The 26,175-nt window shown below is 40.2% G+C and overlaps 1 protein-coding gene across 5 annotated transcripts in view; it reads right to left on the reverse strand.

Moving 5' to 3' along the window:
* Nucleotides 1-26,175, reverse strand: part of OCA2 (OCA2 melanosomal transmembrane protein) — a 310,825-nt gene that overhangs the window by 35,771 nt on the left and 248,879 nt on the right. For 4 of the 5 annotated variants that reach the window (XR_011486403.1, XM_070463928.1, XM_070463930.1 and 1 more), the window contains 2 exons: nucleotides 16,639-16,698; nucleotides 15,857-15,961 (listed from right to left, as the gene is read on the reverse strand). The exons of the other annotated variant lie outside the window; for it this stretch is intronic. Coding sequence is in view for 3 of the 4 variants with exons in the window: in XM_070463928.1 (XP_070320029.1) it covers nucleotides 15,857-15,961; nucleotides 16,639-16,698 (165 nt within the window). In the remaining variant the exon portion in view is untranslated. The remainder of the gene's footprint in view (nucleotides 1-15,856; nucleotides 15,962-16,638; nucleotides 16,699-26,175) is intronic. 5 annotated transcript variants of the gene reach the window in all.

Raw genomic sequence — 26,175 nt, forward strand, 5'->3', positions numbered from 1 at the left:
ACGAGTATGAAAGAGGAAATTAATAGTAACACAATAATAGTAGAAGACTTTAATACCCCACTCAAAACTATCGATAGATCAACTAAACAGAAAATGAACAAAGAAACACAAACTTTAAAGGACACAATGGACCAGCTAGACCTAATTGACATCTATAGGATGTTTCATCCCAAAACAATCAGCTTCACCTTTTTCTCAAGTGCACACGGAACCTTCTCCAGAATAGATCACATCCTGGGCCATAAATCTAGTCTTGGTAAATTCAAAAAAACTGAAATCATTCCAGTCATCTTTTCTGACCACAGTGCAGTAAGATTAGATCTCAATTACAGGAAAAAAAATTATTAAAAATTCAAACATATGGAGGCTAAACAACACACTTCTGAATAACCAACAAATCATAGGAGAAATCAAAAAAGAAATCAAAATATGCATAGAAATGAATGAAAATGAAAACACAACAACCCAAAACCTATGGGACACTGTAAAAGCAATGCTAAGGGGAAGATTCATAGCATTACAGGCCTACCTCAAGAAACAAGAAAAAAGTCAAATAAATAACCTAACTCTACACCTAAAGCAACTAGAGAAGGAAGAAATGAAGAACCCCAGGGTTAGTAGAAGGAAAGAAATCTTAAAAATTACGGCAGAAATAAATGCAAAAGAAATTAAAGAGAACATAGCAGAAATCAACAAAGCTAAAAGCTGGTTTTTTGAAAAAATAAACAAAATTGACAAACCATTAGCAAGACTCATTAAGAAACAAAGGGAGAAGAACCAAACTAACAAAATTAGAAACGAAAATGCAGAGATCACAACAGACAACACTGAAATACAAAGGATCATAAGAGACTACTACCAGCAGCTCTATGCCAATAAAATGGACAACTTGGAAGAAATGGACAAGTTCTTAGAGAAGTATAACTTTCCAAAACTGAACCAGAAAGAAATAGAAGATCTTAACAAACCCATCACAAGCAAGGAAATCGAAACTGTAATCAGAAATCTTCCAGCAAACAAAAGCCCAGGACCAGATGGCTTCACAGCTGAATTCTACCAAAAATTTAGAGAAGAGCTAACACCTATCTTACTCAAACTCTTCCAGAAAATTGTAGAAGAAGGTAAACTTCCAAACTCATTCTATGAGGCCACCATCACCCTAATTCCAAAACCAGACAAAGATGCCACAAAAAAAGAAAACTACAGGCCAATATCACTGATGAACATAGATGCAAACATCCTTAACAAAATTCTAGCAAACAGAATCCAACAACATATTAAAAAAATCATACAGCATGACCAAGTGGGCTTTATCCCAGGAATGCAAGGATTCTTTAATATCCACAAATCAATCAATGTAATACACCACATTAACAAATTGAAAGATAAAAACCATATGATTATCTCAATAGATGCAGAAAAAGCCTTTGACAAAATTCAACATCCATTTATGGTTAAAACTCTCCAGAAAGCAGGAATAGAAGGAACATACCTCAACATAATAAAAGCTATATATGACAAACCCACAGCAAGCATCACCCTCAATGGTGAAAAATTGAAAGCATTTCCCCTGAAATCAGGAACAAGACAAGGGTGCCCACTCTCACCACTACTATTCAACATAGTTTTGGAAGTGTTGGCCACAGCAATCAGGGCAGAAAAAAGAAGTAAAAGGAATCCAGATAGGAAAAGAAGAAGTGAAACTCTCTCTGTTTGCAGATGACATGATCCTCTACATAGAAAACCCTAAAGACTCTACTGGAAAATTACTAGAGCTAATCAACGAATACAGTAAAGTTGCAGGATATAAAATTAGCACATAGAAATCTCTTGCATTCCTATACACTAACAATGAGAAAACAGAAAGAGAAATTAAGGAAACAATACCATTCATCATTGCAACAAAAAGAATAAAATACTTAGGAGTATATCTACCTAAAGAAACAAAAGACATATACATAGAAAACTATAAAACACTGATGAAAGAAATCAAAGAGAACACAAACAGATGGAGAAATATACCATGTTCATGGATTGGAAGAATTAATATTGTCCAAATGAATATACTACCCAAAGCAATCTATACTTTCAATGCAACTCCTATCAAACTACCAACGGTATTTTTCACAGAACTAGAACAAATAATTTCACAATTTGTATGGAAATACAAGAAACCTATAATAGCCAAGGTAACCTTGAGAAAGAAGAATGGAACTGGAGGAATCAACCTGCCTGACTTCAGACTATACTACAAAGCCACAGTCATCAAGACAGTATGGTACTGGCACAAAGACAGAAATATAGATCAGTGGAACAGAATAGAAAGCCCAGAGATAAATCCACGAATCTATCGTCACCTTATCTTCGACAAAGGAGGCAAGGATATTCAATGGAAAAAAAGACAACCTCTTTAACAAGCGGTGCTGGGAAAACTGGTCAACCACCTGTAAGAGAATGAAACTACAACACTTTCTAACACCATACACAGAAATAAACTCAAAACGGATTAAAGATCTAAAAGTAAGACCAGAAACTATCAAACTCCTAGAGGAAAACATAGGCAAAACACTCTCCGACATAAATCACAGCAGGATCCTCTACGACCCACATCCCAGAATTTTAGAAACAAAAGCAAAAATAAACAAATGGGACCTAGTGAAACTTAAAAGCTTTTGCACAACAAAGGAAACTATAAGCAAGGTGAAAAGACAGCCCTCAGATTGGGAGAAAATAATAGCAAACGAAGCAGCAGTCAAAGGATTAATCTCAAAAATATACAAGCAACTCCTCCAGCTCAACTCCAGAAAAATAAATGACCCAATCAAAAAATGGGCCAAAGAATTAAACAGACATTTCTTCAAGGAAGACATACAGATGGCAAAAAAGCACATGAAAAGATGCTCAACATCACTCATTATCAGAGAAATGCAAATCAAAACCACAATGAGGTACCATTACATGCCAGTCAGGATGGCTGCTATCCAAAAGTCTACAAGCAATAAATGCTGGAGAGGGTGTGGAGAAAAGGGAACACTCTTACACTGTTAGTTGGAATGCAAATTAGTACAGCCACTATGGAAAACAGTGTGGAGATTTCTTAAACAGCTGGAAATAGAACTGCCATATGACCCAGCAATCCCACTTCTGGGCATACACACCGAGGAAACCAGATCTGAAAGAGACACGTGCACCCCAGTGTTCATCACAGCACTGTTTATAATAGCCAGGACATGGAAGCAACCTAGATGCCCATCAGCAGACGAATGGATAAGGAAGCTGTGGTACATATACACCATGGAATATTACTCAGCCATTAAAAAGAATTCATTTGAATCAATTCTAATGAGATAGATGAAACTGGAGTCCATTATACAGAGCGAAGTAAGCCAGAAAGATAAAGACCATTACAGTATACTAACACATATATATGGAATTTAGAAAGATGGTAACAATAACCCTATATGCAAAACAGAAAAAGAGACTCAGATGTATAGAACAGACTTGTGGACTCTGGGAGAAGGCGAAGGTGGGATGTTTCAAGAGAACAGCATCGAAACATGTATATTATCTAGGGTGAAACAGATCACCAGCCCAGGTTGGGTGCATGAGACAAGTGCTCGGGCCTAGTGCACTGGGAAGACCCAGAGGGATCGGGTGGAGAGGGAGGTGGGAGGGGGGACCAGGATGGGGAATACATGTAAATCCATGGCTAATTCATTTCAATGTATGACAAAAACCACTGCAATGATGTAAAGTAATTAGCCTCCAACTAATAAAAATAAATGGAAAAAATAAATAAATAAATAAAATCTGCTCCAGAAAAAAAAAAAAAAAGTCGGTTTGCCCATCATCACTGATGCCAGAAGATCTCTCAATTGTAGGAATTCAGGTCCTGCATGCACCATGATCAGAAATAACATCCCTTGATTATAAAACTCCCCACCCCGGATTGGGACACAAAGTTTTCAGGGCATTAGCCTGCTGTGGCCCTCTTTGCCTGGCAAAGCAACAAAGCTATTTTTTTCTACTTCACCCAAAACTCTGTCTCTGAAATTTAATTTGGTATTGGGGTACAGAGGCCAGATTCAGCTTTGCATCTGCCAAACTTGGCAGTGTCTCCAACACTAACTCATTTGTAACATCCATCTATTCCCAAGGCCTTCTCAGGGCACACCAGCGCCTCCCAGTGCTGACACGTTACACCAGCCTCTGGTGTCTTGGCCCACCGTGACAGTGCTACCACAAAGAAGAATCCAGAGAAGAAACAACCTCCTACTGGGGGAACATAGAGAACTATATATTGGTAAGACCAGCTCTTAGGACAAGGAAGAAGAGAATTGAGGGGAATAGATATTACCAGCAACAAAGAATATTGCAGGCAAAGTCACAGTGAGTGAAGTGAAGTCGCTCAGTCATGTCCAACTCTTTGCGACCCCATGGACTGCAGCCTCCCAGGCTCCTCTGTCCATGGGATTTTCCAGGCAAGAGTACTGGAGTGGGTTGCCATTTCCTTCTCCAGGGATCTTCCCGACTCAGGGATTGAACCCGGGTCTCCCACGTTGCAGGTGGACCCTTTACCCTCTAAGCCACCAGGGAAGCTGCCCAACTAGAGATGGGGGTATGGCTCAGGTGGCAAGGAGGCCTGGCAGAGAGATGGTATGGCAATTTTATCTGTGACTCTCAGAAACAGAGTGAGCACTGAGATGCCCAGTTCCCTCAGTGAAAATAAGAGAGTTGCTGGAGGATGTAAGCCAAGGGAGATGTAAAGAAATATGGAAAAATTAACCTATTTCAAATTATTTACTTATTTAGTCATAAAACACTTATTAAATATCTTCTTTGTACCAGACACAATGCTAGTAAATAAGACAATACAGCTGCAAACATGCCTTAACAGTTTGATGACTACTTTAGCAGAGTTATGTGTAAACCATTATGGGACCCAAGGACAAGCAAGGCCCTGCACTGGAAATACAGAAAGCATTGTAGAGAAAGCATTTAAGTAGGTATTGAAGGAGGCTCTGAGGAACTCTTATATTCAGGAAACTCTGTTTCATGAGCTCTGGGTCCCCAAAGCAGAAGGCAAACCTCATTTTCCCCACCCACTTTGTAGATAAATAGGCATGTGATATAGCCTCCTCCAATCAGACACTTTTACTTGAGAGGTAGGCTTGGAGAATTTGATAAATGTAACAAGGTGTGCTCAAGGCAGAGTGACAGAGGTCCAGATACTCAGCATCCAACAATGGGAAAGGAAGTCCAGGCAAAGCAGCAGAACTTGGGGGCCTCATGGGGCAAACCCCTACTCATGGTGTCCTTCAGAAAATCCATGAACTGTACACTATTATTATATATACTCCTATTTCTCTTAAACTAACTAAAATGTGTTCTATTTGTCAACTGAAAAAAATCACAAAACCTAAAAGTTGAGAATTATGTTTGAAAACTGGAATATTTCTTGCCATATCAGTAAACAAATGATGTCCCAATCACCAGTCATCAGAAATCACAGCTACCATGGATGGTGAGCTCATGAGCCCTCAGGGAACTCAGAAAAGAAAAGAACACCCACCATATATAAATAGTAGCCTTCAGACTGCAGCCACTCCCTATGGTGAGCCCTAAGAAAACTTGGGGTCTTGTGAAGTCACAGGATACTAGCCCCAGATAGGTGAGGTGCACATCATAATTTATTTCAGTGAACCGACTCTTGTATCTTCCCATACATAGAAAAGTGCTAAATTCCTTAACTTGAGATATCTGCTTTCCTTTAATTGACAATAAACTTTTGATGTTCAGACTACCTGCCCTTTGTTGTAAAACTTCTATATAACCTGGCTCCTCCCCTTGCCTCCTTGGTAGCAGTTCTCTCAGGGTTACTTGAGATGCATCTCCCGGGCTTGAAGTCCTAAAAATTTTCACTGAATAAAACATAACTATCAACTTTTAGGCTATGAATATTTTTTTTAGTCCACATGTTTTATTCAGTGTATATTCTTAGGATTTCAAGCCTAGGAGGCAGTATCTCAAGTAAACCTGTGAAAACTGCTCCAAAGAGGTCAGGAGGGGAGCCAGGCTATATGAGTTTTACAACAAAGGACAGGTAATCTGAATGTCAAATATATCAAATATATATATATTTAAGTAAAGAAAACCAGATATCTCAAGTTAAGGAATTTAACTCTTTTCCATATATAGGAAGATAAAAGAGTCTTGAATCACTGAAATCATTCTTTTGAAAGTATCCTCTGTTTTCACATCCTGAGTTGCCCCAGAGCTCATAGTCCACTGTGGAGGGCTATAATCACTGACGACTGTCCCTTGTTAATGTCTTTTGTTAACTAATATGACAGACAATATTTTCTCTCTCATGTTGATTGCAACTGTTGATTGAAATGCAGATACAACTATGTGCATTACAAATAGAAAAATTTCCACTAAAAAGACTTAGGAATAAAATCAGCACCATCCAAATCAGTTAGAGGATGAGATTTATCAACCCAAGAGAAATCAGAAAATAACAGGGGGAAAAGAATCAGAAAAGAAAAAGTACAATATATGCAAAACCATAATAAAATATTAGGAATGAACTCACGTCTCTCCTTCAACACAATAAATTTAAACATGTTAAACTGATAAAGAGTAAAGGGACAAAGTAAGTAACTAAATTGTTAATCCTATTAGGAGACTGTAAGTAAAGAAAAAGTATGGAAGAGCCTTGTAAGTTAATGCACGCAAGAAAGAAGTTTTGCTCAATGACAAAACCATAAAACCAAGAAGGCTTGCTAATAAAACCATGCAACAGAAGCATGAGACATGCTCCCTCAAAAATAAAACAGTGGTGGCATGAGACCCTCATCTTTCCCAGTGAGCTCAGTAAGTTAATGATACCAAGGACATGTTCCTTTGCACACTAAATACAAAAATGGAAGGAAAAGTTTACATTATACTAAAACTTGAAATAGTTTACCATTTTTAGTGTATGTTATTGCCTTTTTGCTCTTTTCCACTGTGCCATGACAGTGCTGTCTGGACCATTCACATGAAAAGTCACTTAAGTCATGTCTGACTCTTTGTGACACTATGGACTATAGCCTGCCAGGCTCCTCTGCCCGAGGGATTCTCCAGGCAAGAATACTGGAGTGGGTTGCCACTTCCTCCTCCAATGACTTGATCATGTAAGGACAAGAAAACACCCCTGCCCAACCTGGAAGAAGAGTTGGTGATGAAAGCTTCAAGTCTACTCAAGAATGAGAGGAAAAGGTGATCTTTTCCCCTTCCCCATTTTTCCTTTGATCATAAATCTGCAGCCCACTAAGTTCTCAGGCACAGCATCCTCTTCCCCACCCACCCACTTGTAAGCCTCACAAGCATCCTATTCTAATAAATCACTTCTTATCTATCACTTTGCCTCTCACTGAATTCTTTCTGTGCTGAGACATAAAGAACCAAGATCCTCAAAGGCCCTGAAATACCACCTGTTCTCTTAACAAATAGAGATAGATGATATGCATGAATTTTAAAAATTTTTAAAATCCATTTGTTTCTTGTTTTTAAAAATACAACTGAAAAGAGATTTTTAAAATAATTTTTTAAATGATTGAAAATAATAAGAAAAAGATAAACCAGGCAGAGGGCCAGAGCAGAGAGATGAGGAAAGACACTACAGAATGTGAAAGAAATGACCATTCAGAGGAGACATAGATAAGGAACCTCTAAAGCCTAATCCAATGGCATAGTACTCAGAGAAACTGTGCTGAATTGTCAGTTTAAATAGATAAATCCATAAATTGATCTGTTCTATCAGAATTTAGTGTTTAGGGAAGGGACAAGTGAATCTAGAGGAGCTCTAACAACAATTGGCATGCTTGTACATGTAGACGGTAAAACTCTGCTCTCACACAGGGCAAACTAGCCACATGCTAGTTCAAAAGGACACTTCGAGGATATATAACTATGAAATCCTACAGGCCACATCCCCGACCACTCCCAAAATGAGAAAGAAGTGGAAAAAGACAGACAAGTAAAAAAAGAGGGAGGAAGGGACAGTTGTGTAAGACCTCAGTGTCCACCCAGATCTCGGTGCCACATACTCCCCAGGCTCCTGCATTTGGGCAGGGCCATGGCATCGTTGGTCAGGGCTATGGTTTTTCCAGTGGTCATGTATGGATGTGAGAGTTGGACTGTGAAGAAAGCTGAGCGCCAAAAAAATTGATGCTTTTGAACTGTGGTGTTGGAGAAGACTCTTGACAGTCCCTTGGACTGCAAGGAGATCCAACCAGTCCATCCTAAAGGAGATCAGTCCTGGGTGTTCATTGGAAGGACTGATGTTGAAGCTGAAACTTCAATACTTTGGCCACCTCATGCGAAGAGTTGACTCATTGGAAAAGACTCTAATGCTGGGAGGGATTGGGGGCAGGAGGAGAAGGGGGCGACAGAGGATGAGGTGGCTGGATGGCATCACCGACTCAATGGGCATGAGTTTGAGTAAACTCCAGGAGTTTGTGATGGACAGGGAGGCCTGGCATGCTGTGATTCATGGGGTCGCAAAGAGTCGGACACAACTGACTGACTGAACTGAACTGATGGGATCGCTTCCCATCCAAGGACTATGACAGGTCATATCTGATGCTACTTCCAGACTAAAGCAGAAACCTAAGTGGCCCTCCTCTGAGGGAGCCACTGCATGCTGAGAGATCTGTGGGATGCAGGAAGCTGTCTGCCAGCTATTCATGAAGCTGCTATTTTTTTATCTCAGAAATTAGTTTCCATCCCATATTGATTCACACAAACCAAGATCTTTCCATTAATTCTTTGACAGTAATATGCCTCAGATATATGAGCTTAGTTCCCTCAGAAGAGGGAAGGACAGACTAATACTGGGGTTGAGAGAAGGAATAGAGAATGTTACATTCATCTATAATATTTTATTTCTTAAAATCAAAACAAACAAGAAAACCTGAGGCAAAGAGAATAAATTTTCCTTATTTTGGGTGGTAAGCATACAGATATTTGTTATACTATCCTCTGTGATTCCCTTGATGTATTTTTTCTTTTAGTTTAAATTTTTAGTAACTTAAAATTTGGAGAAGAAAAACATCAAAAGTGTCATATTTTTAGAAAGTAGAGGAATCTAAATTTTACAATGATAGGGACCATTTTGCTAAGTCCAAAATAGGTTCTGGATCCTGAAACCTGGAAGTCATCCAGATGGTAGGGTGCATTGGCTCTGAGTATCCTGGCTTTGAGGAAGTACAGATGAAGTTTTGCTGATGAAACCCTCCAGGCTGCAGCTGCAGGTTCGGATGCATGGGATCTTCTATAGACTCTATTTCAACTAAGAAAGGGATTCACACACAAACTGAGCTGGCACCTCAGAAGCCCAGGACCCTGCTGCTTTATTCTGCCTGAGAGTTGCTTCTGCCCCTGGCCCTATGTGGGACCACAGTCATTGATAGCACCCACTGAGCAGGACCAATATATTCAACAACATCCAGATGACTTCTCTAACTCAGGACTTCATGAACAAATAAAAACAACCAGGATTAACTCAGAATTACCAAGCCCAGGCCATGGGAGAACAATAGCTTGGTAACTGGAGCATCAACCCAGCAGACACTCTGATTTCAAGCAATATGTGGTAACACAGAGTCCCAATCACCCTAAGGTCCTGTGAGAGAGATGTAGCCCTCAAGGTCACAAGAACAAGAGAGAATACTCTTGTCTAGGATCCTGACAAAAGAAGTGTTCACATACACCCAGCACACCTGTGACCCCAGGTGCTGTGACAGGACCCCAGCTTCCTTTCCCCACCTTCACACTGTCATGCCAGGGATTGACAATTCTGCCCTAAGTTGAATATCAGTGATGTCAGAATACACAGCAGGAGCAGGGCACAATAGCCTTGTAAAAAGCATGTAATATGGACCCTTGATCTCCGCTTGTGTCAAGATCACACAGAGAATTCAAAATCCTCTCCAGGCCATAGCATCAGAAGATATCCTGAAAGTGAAAGTGAAAGTGTCAGTCACATAGCCATGTCCGACTCATTGCAATCCCATGGACTGCAGCCTTCCAGGCTCCTCTATCAATGGGATTCTCCAGGCAAGAATACTGGAGTGGGTTGCCATTTCCTTCTCCAAGAAGCCACCCTGGCCAGTTAAAATAGATTCTGCCTTTGTAGGAAAAAGAGTAACACCTTCAACCAGCCTCTGTCTTTAATGTTTTTCAACTGTCTTTAATGTCTTCCAGTTTTCTTCCAATGTTCAGGTTGGGGCAAGCTGGGTGTGAGGGGAAGGAAGTTTTTATAAGGCAGGGGCAGCATTGGAGTGAGGGACCAACCTGCTCTTCCTTGAGCTGGTATGGACTAGATACAGTTTAGAATACTCCACAAGATGGCGGAGTAGAAGGACGTGCACTCATCTTCTCCTGCAAGAACTCCAAAATTACAACTCACTGCTGAACAACCATTGACAGGAGAATGTTGGATCCCACCAAAAAAAGATACCCCATGTCCAAGGGCAAAGAAGAAGCCCCAACAAGACAGTAGGAGGGGCAAAATCACATTTAGAATCAAACCCCATACCCACCAGAGACACTCAGACAAACAAAACGTGCACACCAGGAAACCCCACAGAGACTGAGACAGACCTGCTTTTGAGTGTTTGAGTGTCACCTACGGAGGTACAGGTCAGCAGTGGCCTGCTGCAGGGGTAGAGGCTCTGGGTGCAGCAGATTTGGGTGTGGCATAAGTCCTCTTGGAGGAGGTCACCATTAACCCCACCATAGAGCCACCAGAACTTACACAGGACTGGGGAAACAGACTCTTGGAGGGCCCAAACAAAACCTTGTGCACAACAGGACCCAAGAGAAAGAAGCAATGACCCTACAAGAGACTGACCCAGGCTTGCCTGTGAATGTTCAGGAGTCTCCAGCAGAGGTGTGGGTCGGTGGTGGCCTGCTGCAGGGTTGAGGGCACTGAGTGAGACAATGCTTGTATGGGAGTTTTGGAAGGAGGTCACCAATATCTTCATTGTGAAGCTGCTCAGTCGTGTCCAACTCTTTGCAACCCCATGGACTGTAGCCTACCAGGCTCCACCGTCCATGGGATTTTCCAGGTGAGAATACTGGAGTGGGTTGCCATTTCCTTCTCCAGATCTTCCCAATCCAGGGATTAAACCTGGGTCTCCCACCTATAGGCAGACGCTTTACCTTCTGAGCCACCAGGGAAGTCTATCTTCATTACCTCCACCATAGTTTGGTCTCAGGTCAAACAACAGTGAGGGAACACAGCCCCACCCATCAACAGAAAACTGGATTAAAGATTTACTGAGCATGGTCCCACCCATCAGAACAAGACCCAGTTTCCTCACAGTCAGTCTCTCCCATCAGGAAGTTTTAATAAGCCTCTTATCCTTCTCCTTCAGAGGCAGACAGAATGAAAACCACAATCACAGAAAACTAATCAAACTGATTACATGGACCACAGCCTTGTCTAATTCAATGAAACTATGAGCCATGCCATGTAGGGCCACCCAAGATGGATGGGTCATGGTGGAGAGTTCTGACAAAATGTGGTCCACTGGAGAAGGGAATGGCAAACCACTTCAGTATTCTTGCCTTGAGAACCCCATGAACAGTATGAAAAGGCAAAAAGATATGACACTGAAAGATGAACTCCCCAGGTCAGTAGGTGCCCAATATGCTACTGGAGAAGAGTGGAGAAATAACTCCAGAAAGAATGAAGAGATGGAGCCAAAGCAAAAACAACACCCAGTTGTGGATGTGACTGGTGATGGAAGTAAAGTCCAATGCTGTAAAGAACAATATTGCATAGGAACCTGGAATGTTAGGTCCATGAATCAAGAGGTAAATTGAAAGTGGTCAAACAGGAGATGGCAAGAGTGAACATTGACATTTTAGGAATCAGTGAACTAAAATGGACTAGAATGGGCAAATTTAACTCAAATGACCATTATATCTACTACTGTGGGCAAGAATCCCTTAGAAGAAATGGAGTAGCCCTCATAGTCAACAAAAGAGTCCAAAATGCAGTATTTGGGTGCAATCTCAAAAACAACAGAATGATCTGTTTGTTTCCAAGGCAAACCATTCAATATCACAGTAATCCAAGTCTATGCCCCAACCAGTACTGCTGAAGAAGAAGTTGAAGTTGAACAGTTCTATAAAGACCTACAAGAAATTCTACAACTAACACCCCAAAAAAGGTGTCCTTTTCATTATAGGGGACTAGAATGCAAAAGTAGGAAGTCAAGAGATACCTGAAGTAACAGGCAAATTTGGCCTTGAAGTTCAAAGTGAAACAGGGAAGACATACAGATGGCTAACAAACACATGAAAAGATGCTCAACATCACTCATTATCAGAGAAATGCAAATCAAAACCACAATGAGATACCATTATACACCAGTCAGGATGGCTGCTATCCAAAAGTCTACAAGCAACAAATGCTGGAGAGGGTGTGGAGAAAAGGGAACCCTCTTACACTGTTGGTGGGAATGCAAATTAGTACAGCCACTATGGAAAACAGTGTGGAGATTTCTTAAAAAGCTGGAAATAGAACTGCCGTATGACCCAGCAATCCCACTTCTGGGCATACACACCAAGGAAACCAGATCTGAAAGAGACACATGCACCCCAATGTTCATCGCAGCACTGTTTATAATAGCCAGGACATGGAAGCAACCCAGATGCCCATCAGCAGACGAATGGATGAGGAAGCTGTGGTACATATACACCATGGAATATTACTCAGCCATTAAAAAGAATTCATTTGAATCAGTTCTAATGAGATGGATGAAACTGGAGCCCATTATACAGAGCGAAGTAAGCCAGAAAGATAAAGACCATTACAGTATACTAACACATATATATGGACTTTAGAAAGATGGTAACGATAACCCTATATGCAAAACAGAAAAAGAGACTCAGATGTATGGAACAGACTTGTGGACTCTGGGAGAAGGCGAGGGTGGGATGTTTCAGGAGAACAGCATTGAAACATGTATATTATCTAGGGTGAAACGGATAACCAGCTCAGGTTGGGTACATGAGACAAGTGCTAGGGCCTGGTGCACTGGGAAGACCCAGAGGGATCGGGTGGAGAGGGAGGTGGGAGGGGGGACTGGGATGGGGAGTACATGTAAATCCATGGCTAATTCATATCAATGTATAACAAAAACTACTGTAATGATGTAAAGTAATTAGCCTCCAACTAATAAAAATTAAAAAAAAAAAAGTGAAACAGGGCAAAGTCTAGCAGAGTTTTGTCAAGAGGATGCACTGGTCACAGAAAACACCCTCTTCCAAAAATACAAGAGAAGAATCTACACATGGACATCACCAGATGATCAATACCAAAATCAGATTGATTATGTTCTTTGCATCCAAAGATGGACAAGCTGTATTCAGTCAGCAAAAACAAGACTGGAGGTAACTGTGGCTCAGATCAGGAACTCCTTATTGCCAAATTCAGACACAAATTGAAGAAACTAGAGAAAACCACTAGACCTTTCAACCATTCAAGTATGACCTAAATCAAATCCCTTACATTTATACAGTGGAAGTGATAAATAGATTCAAGGGATTAGATCTGATAGATAGAGTGCCTGAAGAACTATGGATGGAGATTCATGACATTATACAGGAGGCAGTGATCAAGATCTTGAAGGAAAAGAAATGCAAAAAGGCCAAACGGTTGTCTGAGGAGGCCTTACAAATAGCTGCGAAAAGAAGAGAAGTGAAAAGCAAAGGAGGAGGAAAGATATACTCTTTTGAATGCAGAGTTCCAAAGAATAGAGAAGAGAAGGAGAGAAGAGAGATAAAGTCTTCCTCAGTGATCAATGCAAAGAAAAAGAGAAAAACAATAGAATGGGAAAGACTAGAGATCTCTTCAAGAAAATTACAGATACAGAAGGGAACATTTTATGCAAAGATGGGCACAATAAAGGACAGAAATGGCATGGACCTAACAGAAGCAAAAGATGTTAAGAAGAGGTGGCAAGAATACACAGAAGAACCATACAAAAAAGACCCAGATAACCACGATGGTGTGATTACTCACCTAGAGCCAGACATCCTGGAATACAAAGTCAAGTGGGTCTTAGGAAGCATCACTATGAACAAAGCTAGTGGAGGTGATGGAATTCCAGTTGAACTATTTCAAATCCTAAAAGATGATGTTGTGAAAGTATTGCACTCAATATGCCAGAAAATTTTGAAAACTCGGCAGTGGCCACAGGACTGGAAAAGGTCAGTGTTCATTCTAATCTCAAAGAAAGGCAATGCCAAAATTGCTCAAACTACCGCACAATTGCACTCATTTCACATGCTAGCAAAGTAATGCTCAAAATTCTCCAAGCCAGGCTTCAACAGTACATGAACCGTGAACTTCCAGATGTTCAAGCTGGATTTAGAAAAGGCAGAGGAACCAGAGACCAAATTGCCAACATCTGTTGGATCATAGAAAAAGCAAGAGAGTTCCAGGAAAAAAAATCTACTTCTGCTTGAGAGACTAAACCAAAGCCTTTGACTGTGGATCACAACAAATTGAAAATTCTTAAAGAGCTGAGAATACCAGACCACCTTACCCACCTCCTGAGAAATCCGTATGCAGGTCAAGAAGCAACAGTTAGAACTGGACCTGAAACAACAGACTGTTCCAAATCAGGAAATTAGTACATCAAGGCTGTATATTGTCACCCTGTTCATTTTACTCATATGCAGAGTATATCATGCGAAATGCCTGGCTGGCTGAAGTACAAGCTGGAATCAAGATTACAGGGAGAAATATCAATAACCTCAGATACGCAGATGACACCACCATTATGGCAGAAAGTAAAGAAGAACTAAAGAGCCTCTTGATGAAGGTGAAAGAGCAGAGTGAAAAACCTGGCCTAAAACTCAACAGTCCAAAAACTGAGATCATGTCATCTAGTCCCATCACCTCACGGAAAATAGTGAGAGTTTTTATTTTCTTGTGCTCCAAAATCACTGCAGATGGTGACTGCAGCCATGAAATTAAAAGACACTTGCTCCTTGGAAGAAAAGCTATGACCAACCTAGACAGCATATTAAAAAGCAGAGATATTACTTTGCCAACAAAGGTCCATCTAGTCAAAGCTATGGTTTTTCCAGTAGTCATGTATGGATGTGAGAGTTGAACTATAAAGAAAGCTGAGTGCTGAAGAACTGATGCTTTTGAACTGTGGTGTTGGAGAAGACTCTTGAGAGTCCCTTGGACTGCAAGGAGATCCAACCAGTCCATCCTAAAGGAAATCAGTCCTGAATATTCATTGGAAGGACTGACACTGAAGCTGAAACTCCAATACTTTGACCACCTAATGTGAAGAACTGACTCATTGGAAAAGACCCTGATGCTGGGAAAGATTGAAGGCAGGAGGAGAAGGAGACAACAGAGGATGAGATGGTTGGATAGCATCACCAACTTGATGGACATGAGTTTGAGCAAGCTCCAGGAGTTGGTGGTGGACAGGGAAGCCTGGTGTGCTGCAGTCCATGGGGTCGCAAAGAGTCAAACACAACTGAGTGACTGAACTGAATTTTCTTTAAGGAAACCTCTCTTTTCCATGAGAGGTGGCAACTCCCAGTCAGACTGACCCTAAAACAATCAGCCATCCTGGAATTCACTACCCACAGCAGCTATAAGGCCTTAGCTCCCAGCTGCTGTTTGGGATTCATCACATCTGTCCCCTAAACCTGTGAGTGCAACAAATGGACAGGCCTCACTCTCTGCTTCCTCTGAAAGGAAGGGTGAGCCCAGGTTGTGTGCAAGTAAAATCTGGGCACTCATCACATGGAAGATACTGTGACTCACCATAGTAGCAGTGAATGGGATGTTGTCAATCATGGAGGATGTGATGCCTGAGACCCAGACCACCAGGATGATGGCAGCTGTAAGGCGCTGATCTTCTGGGACCATCTGAAAGCAGCAGATAAAAGTAGGGCTGTTTACCATAGCTGTACAGATCACACACACACACACTGAGGGTCTGATGGTAGGACATGGGGGACTCCGAAGGGACAACAGGGCTCCTGGTCCTTCCTCTTCCACACAGGAGACCAAAGGAGACTCTGGTGTACAAACAGCACCATCTGGACTTTTCCAACTCCTACCAGGAGCCTGGGACAGAGTGTATGAGTAATTCAGAGTAGTGACTCCAAACCATGTTCAAGCCAACAAACCCTTGGGTCAGTGTGGGGTGAGGGGAGTGTGGAAAGCAGAGTGTCCCTGTTTCTGATGTCCTGATGGGACACCAGATGAAACACCAGCCACACTGACCTCACTTCCTGGCAAAAACCTTGGGTTAAGATCTCTGTGCATCACTTACTGAGACTACTGTCTCAATTGCTCTCCTTCCTAGAAAGGCTTCAACTAAAGGCTAATAGAAAAATTGCAAGCATCTGTAATTATATATTCCTTGAAAAAAGTCTCTTTCATCTCTAGCCTACATAGGATAAAACAGGTTCCTTGTTAGACTTTTTACATAATGAATGAGATCTATTCTAACTGATAATTTTTCTTTTTCTTTTTTTTTTTTTTTACAAAAATTAAAGGAATGGTGGCTGGAGCACATTATATTGCAGTATTTAATGTACCTTTATTAGCAAAGCAGTCTGTTCTCCGACATATTCTATTAAGTGGAGATGTGCCAATGCCTAGAAGAAATAAATATATGATGAGAATCAGTTGAAAACTGAGAATATATGCGAATGTTTAAAAACATATCTTTAGAGTGAAAGTAAGTGAACATGGGCTCTCATTGCTTATAAAAGATCAAACACACAGTCTAAATAATTTACTATCATAAGGATACTGAAGATTATTCAAGATGAGAGCAGAGTATCACTGGCAGGAACAGTGATTTGTATTAATGTCCATGTTAAATTTATATTTGGGTAGGCCATTTCTTTTTAAGATCACCCTGGGGAAGACCTTCAAGATGGCAGAGTAGTAAGACATGGATATCACCTTGCTCCACACAAATACGTCAAAAATACATCTGCATGTGGAACACCTCTTACAGAACACCAACTGATAGCTGGTAGAAGACCTCAGACTTTCAACAAGCTTATCTCCACAAAACATGTAGGGCAAAAGAAATAAGAAAAGAGACAAAGGAATCCAGATGGGACCTGTGCCTCTGGGAGGGAGCTATGAAGGAGGAAAAGTTTCTGCATGCTTGGAAACCCTCATGGGCAGGCACATAGGAGAGCTTCAGAGCCTCAGAGGTGAGCACAGCAACAGGTGTGCAGAGGGAAAAGGGAGAGAATTCTGACAGAGGTCAGTGCTGAGCAGTTCCCACTCGTTTGAGATGCTGTCTGCATGCACAAAGGGCAGGTGGGGGCTTGGTGCTGGGGCTCAGGCTTCAGAGGTCAGATCCCATGGAGAGAACTGGGGTTGCCTGCCATGAAGACAGTCTGAGGTGGCTAGTACTACACAGTTGAGGGAGTCAAGGAAAAAGCCTGGGCCTGCCACAAAGGCAAGAGATCATTGTCTCAGGGACCCTCAAACTTCACCAGGTCACAGATGACAGGGCCACACCTCCGTAAGTGCCGGAGGCAGTACAAACCACAACTTATGTCTCTGACCCTAGAGGTGAATGTTTCAGCCACTGCCATTGCCACCAAGCTGTGAGCAAGCACAAGTCACTGCCCACACCTTCCAGGGAACTTGTGCAGCTTGGCACTACCAAGGGACTCCGACCTGGAGCCAACTCCCCTGGGAGAATGCAGCTTGCCTCTGGCTGTAGCAACTTCCTACAGGTCTCTGCCACCACAGGCACTACCAACATTTCCCAATTGTGTCTGCCGTTTCCCTCCCTCCCCCTGGCCTGGGTGAGCAAGTGAGCCCTGATCAGCCTCGGCCGCTGCTTCTGCCCCCATTTGTCTGGACAGGGAACAGACAGTGGAGGGTGGCCCACACACAGAGGCTGGGACAACAGCAACGCTGAGCACCAGGAGCTATGTGACCAAACAGGATGAAGGGGATTTGCCCGTGCAGTGCCAAGAGTAGTGGCGTGAATCCTTGCCATTGTCTTGGTAAGCCCTGAATCTGTGGAGTATCTCAATAGACAGTGAGTGTCCCCACATTTGAAGCTGTGGAATTCAGGGGGAACTGTGGGCTTTGGAAGCAAGTACAAGGTAGAATAAGGCCAAATCAGAATCTGAACTGGACCCACAGTGCCCACAGCAGGTCTAGAGACCTTCCTAGAAATATTGGAGAATGTCCTAAGAAGGGAGATTGGCTGGAGCTCATTGTGGGGGCAAGGAAACTTACAGCCGAGGCCACAGGAAAATTGTCTTCTTACTACCACTCTTTCTCTCTCTGTGTACATATGTAATTTTTTTCATTTTTTGTTTTTTATTGTTGATTTTTTAAATTATTATTCTTTTAATTTTTACTTTTTATTTACTTTTTCTTTTCTTGCATGTTATTCTTAAATAAATTTATTCTATTCCCCCTATTTCTACTGTACTCTTTCATTTTATTGCCCTCTGTCCATGTTTTTATTTTTTCCTTTGTTTTACTTTGTTTTTAATCTTATTTTTACTTTACCTCCTTGTTGTATTGTATTTTTCTTTTGTTTTCTTCTCTGTTTAGTTTTTACATTTTTTGTTTGTTTGTTTTATTGGTGTATATGTTTTATGCTTTATTTTCCTTTTTTTATTTTTTTTATTTTCCTTTTTTTAAGTTTACTTTCCACATTTGATTGCATCTTGGTGCTGTATTTTTGCTAATTTATCTTTCAGTGTTTGTTTACATTTATGGATTTCTTTATTGGTTCAATTGTTCCCTTCTTTCTTGTTTCCTTTTTTTCCTTTCCTCTTCTTTTTGTGAGTTTGAGTGTGCATTTCTTTGTGTGTTTTTCTTTAGATTTGCTTTTACTATATTTCTTGGGGTCCTCTCTACCTGTTATTTTCTTGTTTAGTTGATTTTTTTTCTTTTTCTTTATCTTCTGTGCCAAGTAGTTCATGGAGCCTTGGTGCTCCAGCAATGGGTTGGACCTGAACTTTTGAGGTGAGAAACCTGAGTGCAGGATGTTGGACCACCAGAGAACTCCTGACCCCGTGGAATGTTAACTAGAGAAAGTTCTTCTAAAGGCCTCATCCCAACACTAAGACCTGGCTATACCCCACAGCCAGAAAGTTCCAATGCTGGACACCTCATACCAAACAACTAGAAAAAAGGAACACAACCCCACCCATTAGCAAACAGTATAGCCTGAAGCTATACTAAGCTCAGAGACACCCCCTCCCCTACAGGAAAAAAAAAAAACCACTGGATGCACCACTGCCCATCAGAGGGACCAGATCCAGTTTCGCCAATCAGAACATAGGCACGAGTTTCACCCACCAGGATGTCTATTCAAGGCACTGATCCAACCCCACCCACTGAGGGAAGACTCCACAAGTAAGAGGAACTACAATCCTACATCCTGTGGAAAGGAGACCCCAAACACAGGAAGTTAAACAAAATGAGAAGACAGAGAATTAAGAATCCACAAGACCAAACAAATGAAGAGGAAATAGGCAGTCTACCTGAAAAACAATTCAGAGCAATGATAGTAAAAATGATCCAAAATCTCAGAATGGAGGCACAGACAAACAGAATGGATGCATAGATTGAAAAGATACAGGAAATGTTTAACAAGGACCTAGAAATAATGAACAATCAGCAATGAGCAACAAAATAACTGAAATAAAAACTACACTAGAGAAAACTAATAGCAGAATAACTGAGGCAGAAGAATAGATAAGTGAACTGGAAGATAGAATGGTAGAAATAAATGAAGCAGAGTAGAATAAAAATGAAAAAGGATGAGAAGAAATGACAACAGTCTCAGAAAGCACAGAAACAACTTTAAGTGCAACAACATTTGAATTACAGGAGTCCCAGAGAAAGAAGAGAAAAATAAAGGAGATAGAAAATATTTAAGGAGATAATAGTCAAGAACTTCTCTAACATGGGAACAGAAATAGCCACCCAAGTTCAGTAACCCAAAAAGAGTCCCATACAGGCAAACTCAAAGAGAAACACACCAAGACACATAATAAGCACAAACAAAAATTAAGAACAAACACACAAAAATATCAAAAGCAGCAAGGGGAAAGCAACAAATAACATACAAAGGAATCCCCATAAGGTTAACAGCTGACCTTTCAGTGAAAATTTGTAGGCCAGAAGGAAGTGACAGGCTATATTTAAAGTGATGAAAGGAAAAAAAAAAAAACTACAATCAAGATTACACTACAAAGCAAGGATCTTGTTCAGAGTCAATGTACACATTAGCTGTACACATTAGCAAGTTAAGAAAATTCAACACCACCAAACCAGCTTTACAACAGTTGTTAAAGGAACTTCTTTAGGCAGAGAACACAAGAGAAGAAAAAGACCTTAAAAAAAAACCAACCAAAACAATAAAGTAAATGGTAATAATATTGGACATATTAATAGTTAAATGAAAATGGATTAAATGCTCCAACAAAAAGACATAGACTGGTTAAATGGATGCAAAAAGCAAGACCTAGATGTATGCTGTCTACAAGAAATTAACTTCAGCCTAGGGACACATACAGACTGGAAGTGAGCCTGGAAAAAGATATTCCATGCAAATGGGAATCAAAAGAAAATTGGAGTACCATAACTCATATCAGATAAATAAACTTTAATATAAACATTATTACAAGAGACAAAGAAGAATGCTACATAATGATCAAGGCATCAATCCAAGAATAAGATACAGCAATTATAAATATATGTGCACCCAACATAGGAGCACCTCAATACATAAGGCAAATGCTAACAGTTATGAAAAGGAAAATCAACAGTACCACAGTAATAGTAAGGGACTTTAACACTCCACTGACATCAATGGTCAGATCATCCAGAGGAAAAATTAATAAGGAAATGCAAGCCTTAAATGACCCATTAGACCAGATCAACCTATTGATATTTTCAGGACATTCCATCAAAAGAAGCAGAATACACTTTTTTCTCAAGTGCACAGGGAAGATTCTCCAGGAGAGATCACATCTTAGGTCACAAATCAAGCCTTCATAAATTTAAGAAAATTGAAATCATATCAAGCATTTTTTTCTGACCACAACACTGTGAGATTAAGTATCAATTAACAGGAAGACAAACACACGACGGCTACCCAATACACTCCTAACTAATCAAGAAGTCACTGAAGAAATCAAACAGAAAAGAAAACAATATCTAGAAACAAATGACAAGGAAAACATGACAATCTATAACCTATGGGATGAAGCAAAAGCAGTGCTAAGAGGCAAGTTCATAGCAATACAAACCTAACTCAAGGAACAGGAAAAAAATCAAGTAAACAACCTTACACTTAAAACAACTAGAAAAAGAAGAAGAAGAACAACAACAACAACAAAACCCAAAGTTAGTGGAAGGAAAGAAATCAAAGATCAGAGCAGAAATATATGAAATAAATGAAGAAAAAATAACAAAGATCAATAAAGCTAAAGCCTAGTTCTTTGAGAAGATAAACTTGACAAGCCATTAGTCAGAATCATCAAGAAAAAAAGGATGACACAAATCAATAAAATTAGAAGTGAAAAGGGAGTGGTTACAACAGATAATGCAGAAATGAAAAGGATCATAAGAGACTACTACAAGCAAATATATGTGATGGAGAAAAGACAGCCTCTTCAATAAATGGTGCTGGAAAAACTGGACAGCTACTGGTAAAATAATGAAATTAGAATACTTCCTAACACCATATTATAAAATAAACTCAAAACGTATTAAAGACTTAAATGTAAGGCCAGAAACTATAAACCTAAAACTCTTACTGGAAAACATAGGCAGAACACTCTTTGACATAAATTGCAGCATCATCTTCTTTCACCCACCTCCTAGAGTAATGAAAATAAAAACAAAAATAAACAAATGAGGCCCAAAGATTTTGCACAACAAAGAAAACTATAAAAAACTGAAAAGACAACACTCAGAGTCTGAGAAAATATTTTCAAATAAAACAACTGACAAAGTATTAATCTCCAAAATACACAAGTGGCTTATGCAGATAAACAAACAACTCAATGAGAAATGGGCAGAACATACAAACAGACTTTTCTCCAATGAAGAAATAGAGATGGCCAACAAATACCTGAAAAGATACGTTGCTCATTATTAGAGATATGCAAATCAAAACTACAATGAGGTATCACCTTACACCAGTCAGAATGACCATCATTTAAAAATCTACAAACAATAAATACTGGAGGGGTTGTGGAGAAAAGGGAACTCTATGCACTGTTGGTGGGAAGTGAGATTGCCACAATGGAGAAGAGAATGGATATTACTTAAAGAACCAGGAAAAAAGCTACCGTGAAAGTGAAGTCACTCAGTCATTTCCAACTCTTTGCAACCTTATGGACTGTAGCCCACCAGTCTCCTCTATCCATGGGATTTTCCAGGCAAGAACACTGGAGTGGGTTGCCATTTCCTTCTCCAAGGGATCTTCCCAACCCAGGGATTGAACTCAGGTCTCCCACATTGCAGGCAGACTCTTTACCATCTGAGCCACCAGGGAATCACATATGATGCAACAATTACACTACTGGGCATATACCCTGAGAAAACCATAATTCAAAAAGACACATGTACCCCAATGTTCGTTGCAGCACTATTTACAATAGCCAGGACATGGAAGCAACCTAGATGTCCACTGACAGATAATGGATAAAAAAGTTGTGTTAGAATAGAATGGAATATTACTCAACCTTGAAAAGGAAGGAATGCTAATCAGCTGAACTGAGGTGGATGAATGTAGAAACAATTATAGAGAGTAAAGTAAGTCAGAAAGAGAAACACAAATATTGTATATTAAATATATATGGAATCTAGAAAAATGTTAGTGATGAATCTATTTCAGGGCAGAAATAGAGACATACATGGAGAACAGACTTGCAGACACAGCAGGAAAAAGAGACGGTGGCAAGAATTGAGAAATCAGCATTGATATACATACACTACCATGTGTAAAAATAGATCGCTAGTGGGAAATTGCTGTGTAAGACAGAGCCCAGCCAAGCTCTCTGTGACAGACTAGATAGGTGGGATGGGTCAGGTTGGGAAGGAAGCTAAAGAGTGAGGGTTGCTTTGAATAGTTGATGACAGAATCACAGAATAACACAATACTGTAAAGCCATTATCCTCCAATTTTAAAAAACAGAGATGCAAAAAAAGAAAAAAAAACAATGTAGGTCAGATAAATGTATTGATATATTCAGCTCAACAGATATTAATTCCTAAAAACAACACAATCATTAAAAACTAAAAAAGGTTTTAAAAAAGATTGCTCTCTGGGAGTACTGTTCACCTGTATATAATGAAATGTCTCTCCATATAGCATGTCTTTCTAGTAAGTTGCATTTCAATTTTTTTTTTAAGTTTAATTTCACAGAGTTCTAGAAAAATAAAAAGAAAATTCATAGTTTTTATAACTTAAAGAAAAGTCTATTTAAGTGAAGAATGTAACTCTTTTCATAGCACTAGACAGACTGAAAATTGTTTACAGAAAAAAGTAGGGGAAAGGATTAGATGAAGGAGATATAAGTGCAGGAGCCGTTCTGCTCAATCTGCCCCCTTTCTCCCAGCCAAAGATGGGATCCTCTGCTGTCTGTGACAGATTTTGGACAGGAAACACCAATAAGGAGCCAGACACAGGGGTGACATATCTACCTAGAACCTCTCAAATGTGGTATTTTCACTGTGATGTCATCATGTTTTATAATTTAAAATACTTAAATTATCAGCTTGACTATGTCTAAATATAAGTTTATAACTTTCCCATCCATATGTACAGCTCTTCATTAGGCTTCATACAAAAGCTGTGGAGCAAAAATATTGGGTCTTCAATCACAATGATCAATTAAGATTGCTATATCAATTAAATCATAAACATAAGCTTACTTAGAGCGTGGTTTCTTGATATCAGCCTAAAGAGATGTTAGGAACAAGATCATTCTTTGTTTCAGGATCTGTCCTGTTCATTGATTAATGTTTAACAGTATTTCTGGTCTCTACCCAGTTGATCAACCCAGATGGTCAATACCAAAATCAGATTGATTATATTTTTTGCAGCCAAAGATGGAGAAGCTCTATACAGTCAGCAAAAACAAGACTGGGAGCTGACTATGGCTCAGATCATGAACTCCTTATTGTGAAATTCAGACTGAAATTGAACAAAGTAGGGAAAACCACTACACCATTCAGGTATGATCTAAATCAAATCCTTTATGATTATATAGTGGAAGTGAGAAATAGATTTAAGGGACTAGATCTGATAGAGTGCCTGATGAACTATGGACAGAGGTTCGTGACATTGTACAGGAGACAGGGATCAAGACCATCCCCATGGAAAAGAAATGCAAAAAAGCAAAATGGCTGTCTGAGGAGGCCTTACAAATAGCTGTGAAAAGAAGAGAAGTGAAAAGCAAAGGAGAAAAGGAAAGATATATCCATTTGAATGCAGAGTTCCAAAGAACAGCAAGGAGAGATAAGAAAGCCTTCCTCAGCGATCAGTGCAAAGAAATGGAGGAAAACAATAGAATGGGGAAGACTAGAGATCTCTTCAAGAAAATTAGAGACACCAAGGGAATATTTCATGCAAAGATGGGTTCAATAAAGGACAGAAATGGTATGGACCTAACAGAAGCAGAAGATATTAAGAAGAGGTGGCAAGAATACACAGAAGAACTATACAAAAAAGATCTTCACAACACAATACTCACAATGGTGTGATCACTCAATATAGCCAGACATCCTGGAATGTGAAGTCAAGTGGGCCTTAGAAAGCATCACTATGAACAAAGCTAGTGGAGGTGATGGAATTCCACTTGACCTATTTCAAATTCTGAAAGATGATGCTGTGAAAATACTGCACTCAATATGCCAGCAAATTTGGAAAACTCAGCAGTGGCCATAGGATTGGAAAAAGTCAGTATTCATTCCAACCCCTAAGAAAGGCAATGCCAAAGACTGCTTAAACTACTGCATAATTGCACTCATCTCACACGCTAGTAAAGTAATGCTCAAAATTCTACAAGCCAGGCTTCAGCAATACGTGAACCATGAACTTCCAGATGTTCAAGCTGGTTTTAGAAAAAGCAGAGGAACCAGAGATCAAATTGCCAACATCTGCTAGATCATCAAAAAAGCAAGAGCATTCCAGAAAAACATCTATGCCAAAGCCCTTGACTGTGTGGATCACAATAAACTGTTGGAAATTCTGAAAGAGATGGGCATACCAGACCACCTGACTTGCCTCTTGAGAAACCTATATGCAGGTCAGGCAGCAACAGTTAGAACTGGACATGGAAAAACAGACTGGTTCCAAATAGGAAAAGGAATACATCAAAGCTGTATATTGTCACCCTGCTTATTTAACTTATATGCAGAGTACATCATGAGAAACGCTGGGCTGGAAGAAGCACAAGCTGGAATAAAGATTGCTGGGAGAAATATCAATAACCTCAGATATGCAGATGACACTACACCTTATGGCAGAGAGTGAAGAGGAACTAAAAAGCCTCTTGATGAAAGTGAAAGAGGAGAGTGAAAAAGTTGGCTTAAAGCTTAACATTCAGAAAACTAAGATCATGGCATCTGGTCCCATCACCTCATGGGAAATAGATGGGGAGACAGTGGAAAGTGTCAGACTTTATTTTGGGGGGCTCCAAAATCACTGCAGATGGTGATTGCAGCCATGAAATTAGAAGACACTTACTCCTTGGAAGGAAAGTTATGACCAACATAGACAGCATATTAAAAAGCAGAGACATTACTTTGCCAACAAGAAAAGTCCGTCTAGTCAAGGCTATGGTTTTTCCAGTGGTCATGTATGGATGTGAGAGTTGGACTGTGAAGAAAGCTGAGTGCTGAAGAATTGATGCTTTTGAACTGTGGTGTTGGAGAAGACTCTTGAGAGTCCCTTGGACTTCAAGGAGATCCAACCAGTCCATTCTAAAGGAGATCAGTCCTGGGTGTTTATTGGAAGGCCTGATGCTGAAGCTGAAACTCCAATACTTTGGCCACCTGATGCAAAGAGTTGACTCATTGGAAAAGACCCTGATGCTGGGAGGGATTGGGGGCAGGAG

Source organism: Odocoileus virginianus, unplaced genomic scaffold, assembly GCF_023699985.2.
Source record: "Odocoileus virginianus isolate 20LAN1187 ecotype Illinois unplaced genomic scaffold, Ovbor_1.2 Unplaced_Contig_9, whole genome shotgun sequence".
NCBI lineage: Eukaryota > Metazoa > Chordata > Mammalia > Artiodactyla > Cervidae > Odocoileus > Odocoileus virginianus.